Source organism: Scyliorhinus canicula, chromosome 11, assembly GCF_902713615.1.
Source record: "Scyliorhinus canicula chromosome 11, sScyCan1.1, whole genome shotgun sequence".
In the NCBI taxonomy this organism is placed as follows: Eukaryota; Metazoa; Chordata; class Chondrichthyes; order Carcharhiniformes; family Scyliorhinidae; genus Scyliorhinus; species Scyliorhinus canicula.
The window spans coordinates 60,939,944-60,946,319 of NC_052156.1; the positions used below are offsets into that span (position 1 = coordinate 60,939,944).

General features: G+C 42.0%; 1 protein-coding gene across 2 annotated transcripts in view; it reads right to left on the reverse strand.

Annotated features, from left to right (window-relative positions):
* Positions 1-4,104, reverse strand: part of LOC119973653 (toxin MIT1-like) — a 74,960-nt gene extending 70,856 nt beyond the window's left edge. The window contains exon 1 of one of the 2 annotated variants that reach the window (XM_038812037.1): positions 3,867-4,088. In XM_038812037.1, the coding sequence (XP_038667965.1) occupies positions 3,867-3,938 (72 nt within the window). In that variant the 5' untranslated portion in view covers positions 3,939-4,088. Of the gene's footprint in view, positions 1-3,866 lie in introns of both variants that reach the window. The other variant, XM_038812039.1, reaches the window with a different exon arrangement.
* Between the last annotated feature and the right edge of the window lie 2,272 nt (positions 4,105-6,376).

A 6,376-nucleotide genomic window follows, 5' to 3' on the forward strand; every position in this document is an offset into this window, starting at 1 on the left:
AAGTCCTGGTCCAGATACTTGGGCACAAACTCTCGACCGACATGTTGAGTGCTGAAGGAATGTTGCACTGTCAGAAATGCTGCATTTTGGATGAGATGTTAAACAAACTCTGTTTACCAAGTAGATGCAAGCAATCCCGTGGCATTATGTTGAAGAAGCTCTCTTTAGTATCCTGGTCAATATTTATCCATCAAAAACAGCACCAAAAAGACATATGTGTCCAGATTTTGCAGTAGTATTCTTGACAAAATCATTTTCACTACTCCACTGAAACCAAATAAAGGAGTTGCTGCCAGTCAGTTACTCTCCTCCACAGGTTACATTGTGGAGGTTCCCATAGACTGTTTAACAATGTATAATGTTTAAATTTAATTTTTATGTTAAGAATGGCAAGATGGCTCCAGTCGCATTTAATTTTTTTATTGAACCTTGGTGCCTAGAAGCTTGGATGGACGGCAGCACGGTGGCGCAGTGGTTAGATTTCTGCCTCACTGCAGCAAGGTCCCAGATTCAATCCCGGCTCTGGGTCACTGTCCGTGTGGAGTTTGCACATTCTCCCCATGTTTGTGTGGGTTTTGCCCCCACAACCCAAAGATGTGCAGGGTAGGTGGATTGGCCACACTAAATTGCCCCTTAATTCAAAAATGAATTGGATACTCAAAATTTTTTTAAAAAGAAGTCTGGATGGACATGTGGCTGAAAGATAAATCTTTTGGGTTTGTATTTATGTGCATACATTTTTAATGAGGTTTGACAACCCTGAAGTTAAAGAGATGGTTTAAAAAGGGGGTTGAAGTTTAGATATTTTGGGATTCAAAAGAAAAGTGCCTTACTGTTGTCTTGCAACAGTGCTGAAATCACAAAGAGACAGAGAAAGACAGGGGAATAATTCAGTCAGTGTGTGTCAGAGTGTAGATCAGGATTTTCAGCTCTTTGAGGAAAGAAATATTACAAAGTTTATTTGCTTTGTTTGTTTATTACATGTCCCAAGCAAGGTGCTTTTGTGTCAGGCTGGTGGTAACTCTTAACTGGTTTATGTGTCTGTAAAGATAATGCTGGAGAAAGGAATATGGAGAAATCTTTTTTTTTTTTACTGAGACCCTTCCAACTTTTTTGTCTGGTGTTATAGTTCACTTTTTCTTGCTTGAACAAAAATTTTATTCTTTGTGTGAATGGTTCATAAGTGGATTCCTCTGGATTTGTTCAGTAACTTTCCTCCACGGTTTCTAAAAAAAGTTAGGATTTATCAAGCCAGGTTTCACTCTGGAATCTGACTTGTCCAGTGCTAACATCGGCTGAGGTTGTAACAAAGTGTAACCTCCCTTGCAATCATGATTTGATGAAAACTTTTGACTTTTATACTGCTGATCTCACTATAAAAGGTGTGTAACTGGGTTTTTAATGGTCTACCTAATTTCACTAATAGTGCTAAAACTATTACAATGCTGTTTTATATTTGTGGATTTTTAAATGTTTCCATAATTATTTTTTTTAATCCACATTTAAAAAAATGTACTTATCTTAATCCAATAAGAATAATTGATTTCACTATTTGAAAACTTAAATTAGAAGTGAAGGCTACTAAGTGCTTTTAACTTCCTAGTTTGCTGTATGTGAATACAATAAAATCTCAATGGGTCAAATCCCAGAGCAACTGCCACCAAATTTGTGTTAAGCGGAGTTTCATAATTGCCAAGGAGACCCCATTCCCATTTGAATGCATCTCTGTAATCTGATATGGCTATAAACATTGACCAAGTCAAAAAACCGCAGATTTAAATGCAAAATTAAAACACAGTGAAGCAGTAAATGTATTCAAAAGTATTTATTCAATTTGTTTGCACCTTACAAAGACCTGAACTTGTAAATGCCAGAATTTTGTAAATGCCCCAGTAATTACGACAGCGTAAATGTAACTGATGGCAGCGAAGCTGATGAGGGCGAAGGAAAGATTCTTCATGATGCTCTCTGGATAAAGTTTTTGGCTACAGTGTATCCTCCCTGCTCCAGTTACACTGGTGGCTTCTTCTGCAGGAGTGACTGATGCTGATCTGCTCAAGGTGAACCTGAGTGGCTGTAATTTAAGAGGGAGCCTGAGCAAAGGGGCGAACCAGGGGGCATAAATTTAAATTAACAGGCAGAAGATTTAAAGGAGATTTGAGGAAAAGCTTTTTCACCAGAGGGTGGTGGGAATTTGGAACTCACTGTCTGAAAGGGTGGTACAGGCAGGAATCCTCACAACATTTAAGGAGTATTTAGAAGAGCACTTGAAATGCCATAGCAGACAAGGTCATGGGCCAAGTGCTGGAAAATGGGATTAGAATAGCTAGGTGCTGGGGGGCAGCACGGTGGCTAACACAGCTGCTGCAAGGCGGCACCGAGGTCCCAGGTTCGATCCCGGCCCTGGGTCAACATGTTTGTACATTCTCCCCATGTTTGCGTGGGTTTCGCCCCACAACCCAAAGATGTGCAGGGTTGGCCACGCTAAATTGCCCCTTAATTGGAAAAATGAATTGGGTACTCTAATTTTTTTTTGAAAGAATAGATAGGTGCTTGATGGCCAGCACAGACATGATTAGCTGAAGGGCTTCATTCTGTGCTGTTAAACGTTATGACGTGGTGCCAGATTTCAACTGCTGTAGGGAAAGCCAAAGTCCCCTAGATCCTTACTTTGGGGTCAATGGTGAGTACTTAAGATGGCAAAATTTGGGTGTTATTTGGTCATTGTCACATTGCTGTTTGTGGGCCGGTGTAGACTGCTGGATATCCTTCATTACAACAGCAACAACACCACATTAAACCTCTGGACACCCCGAGGTTGAGAAAGGCACAATATAAATGCAAGTCTTTCATTTAGGTATGATATAAATGCTTTTGCAATCTAATAATTATAATTCTTTCCAGAGCCTGTTATTCCAAGTGTTTTCCCTTGGATGGCAGACCGAGGTGTAAAATGGTTCACAGAGAACAAAAACCCCCCAAAAGACAGGCCTTGAAATAATTTTGCTACACCAGAGGAGCTCACCAATATCACCCAGCCTTGGGACAAACAGTTGTGCAACAATTCAACTGAAATCAAGTAGTGGGCGATGGAGATTTGATATCAGTGGGAATTTCATGCAACATTGTTACTACTGTACATTGGTTGGTTGGTGAGACGATTAATTGAAATAATTGACTTCACAAATGTCAATGAATTCAAAAACAAATCGAAGTATCAATCGGCTCATGTTGACTTTATGCTTCAGCTTGCTGAAGTCGCCTTGCCCGTAACCTGGGGATTTATTATGTTAGGAGGAATGGACAATAGCTAAACCCGAGTAAGTTTTGTTGTCAAGGCAGTGGCAGTAATAATCATTCGGCAAAAATCTGTGCTGCTCACAAGTGTTGCGAAATCAGCAGTGGTCCCTGTTTTTGAAGCTTAGATATTGGTTCAAGATAGGAAATGCACCAGACACGCCTGTAAACCAGTCTAACCTGCAGCATTATTTAATCTGCCCGCTTTTGTTTAATGTTCTAGTCCCTGAGGAGGAAGACCTTGTCACACAGCCCCGAAATTGCTGGTAAACAACTAAGTTTCAAATGGCAAATATTGGTACCAGGTTCACATCCAATAGCTGTTTGAAAATAAAGCATATCCCGGACTTAGCAGACAATGTTTCATTAGCACAATTATCACCGCAACAAGTGGAGATTGCAGTCTGTTCAGCAGCCAGGAAACTTTTTGATTGCATGTTTAAACTCGAAGCACAGAAGCACAACCTCTTTTGGGACCGACGTGATTTCAGTTATCACCCCCAATAGTTCAAATGCTGGCTGCACAAAAACCATTCGGAAATAATTCTAATCGAAATGTCTGAACTCACCCCAGTAATTACGGCAGTGTAAATGTAACTGATGGCAGCAAAGCTGATGAGGGCGAAGGAGAGATTCTTCATGATGCTCTCTGGATAAAGTTTTGGGCTACAGTGTGTCCTCCCTGCTGCACTTACACCGGTGGCTCCTTCTGCAGGAGTGACTGATGCTGATCTGCACAAGTTGAACCTGAGTGGCTGTAATTTAAGCGGGAGCCTGAGCAAAGGGGCGAACTGTCATTCAGCTCGACAACATGACTCATCAGAGGCTGCGGCCACATTGCTCATTGTCAAACCCGAGTGCAATACGACGCAGCAAAGTTGGAGAATAAAAAACAATAGCAACTATGACTCCGACATTCACTTCGAAGAACACTCTCACTCAGCTCCACTCACCGTTAATCTCACAAACTAGTAGCGTCCAGAAGCCCAGACTTGCTGAACACCTGGAAACATCAACAAACAAAAGAGCAATCCCCTAATAGAAGTCCAGAATAGTATTTACTGCTTCGAAGCAGGTTGGTGCTGTAAGGTCCACTCCCTGCTAACAACTGCCAAACCCAAATGCAGGCAAATTCATAGTTTGAGACAGAATTAAGAATTTCAAAAAGTGGAAACCTATTTGCGGTCAATTAATTCACTGAGAAACTTATGGGCCATTTCACAATTGATATGTGTGCTAACTGCTTGGCTTTGTAAAAATCTATTGGTATGTAAATCTCCCAGCAACATCATTTCATATCACAGATAAAAGCCCCCTTGAAACACGTCTCCATTATTAATTTTGTATTTAGAAATTGACTATCTATTAAAATGTTTAAGTACATCTAGCATGCATAGATGTCACACTCTGCAGCGAATGAACAACCAAGTTATGAATATTGGATGCTTTTAAGTTGCAACGTGAAAGGGACAATCACATTTCAATGATCAAACTCCCCTGACCATTGAACAGTTATGCTGTGGACTTTAATATCCGCCTGAGAGCACTGATCTGGCCTTAGTTTAGCATCTCATCCAAATTGAGTGATGCAGCACTCCCTCACTACTGCACTGAAGTGACAGCCGGGATTGGCTCAGATTTCAGGATTGGGACTTCAACGCACAACATCTGACTCAGAGGTGACAGTTCAACCACTGAAGCATAAGTGACACCACTTAATTCTTCAGCAGAATGTCACATTATGTATTACATGATAAAACGATTCTGTCCTAATAAAACAATGGCATGTCTACTTACCATCAAAATGCCACAAGAAATGTATCATTTTGAGGTACATGTCTCATGTCTCTGCCAAGATGAGTAAAATAGTTTTAAGGGGTCGGGAGGCCATTAAGGCACACCGTGTGGAGGGAAAGGAAGCAGGTGTCCAGGGAGGTCAAGTCCGAGAGTCTCGTCTTATCTAGTTACACTGTCAGCAAAAGCTCAATGAGCTCACACCGGTGGTCAAGGCCAAACAACTGCATCTTCACATGACATCTCCGACCCAGCACACCACCAACCTCACGCCTGTCTTAATCATAGAATCACAGAATCATAGAATATGCAGTGCAGAAGGAGGCCATTTGGCCCATCGAGTCTGTGGCCCATGAAAAGAGCACCCTCCACCCTATCCTCGTAACTCCACCCAACCTTTTTGAACACTAAGGGCACTTTAGTATGGCCAATCCACCAAACCTGCAGATCTTTGGACTGTGGGAGGAAACCAGAGCACCCGGAGGAATCCCACGCAGACAAGGGAAAAACGTGCAGACTCGCATAGACAGTGACCCCAGGCGAGAATTGAACCTGGGACCCTGGAGCTGAGAAGCAACTATGCTAACCACTGTGCTACTGTGCTGCCCTCAAATGTACCACAGGCGTATCACTCACCCAGCAGCAATTAGAGCTCATGCCAAACATTTAGATTCTCCACCTTACCCACATTATACTTGCCAAAGCTGCTAGCCTCACACCAATTCTTGCATCCACATTTCTCCAACTATTCAGTTATGACAGACTCACCATACAAATACATTGTAACACATGTACTGTCAGTCTTTTTTTATTGTACAGTAAGGTTAAGGTTACACATTACTGTTGGGAGCAACAGGGAATTGTCAGGGGGAGGGTATAGTGCTTTGCATCATGGAGCCAGCCAACTGTTCCTAAGGCTGTTGGATGTGGTACCGGCCAGGTTGACAGTATTATCCTGACTAATGCCCATTCTGAAATCTTACTTTACACTCATCCTACCATCTGGCATGAAGTGCAAGCTGCTGAAAGTTTAACCCTGTACCTCTTTCTTTCTACCCCAGTCCCTGCCCTCAGTCCAATGTTCCCTTTCCGCATTTATGCATTCTGACACCTAAGATTTGTCGCCTGTGAAGGGTGTGAGCTACCTCACATATCTGATAAAGAAGCACCATCACTTGATCTGATGCTAATATCCACCAGCTCGGTTAATGCCAATGTGCATACATTAGAGAGTTATACAAGATTTCATAGAATTTACAGTGCAGAAGGAGGCCATTCGGCTCAT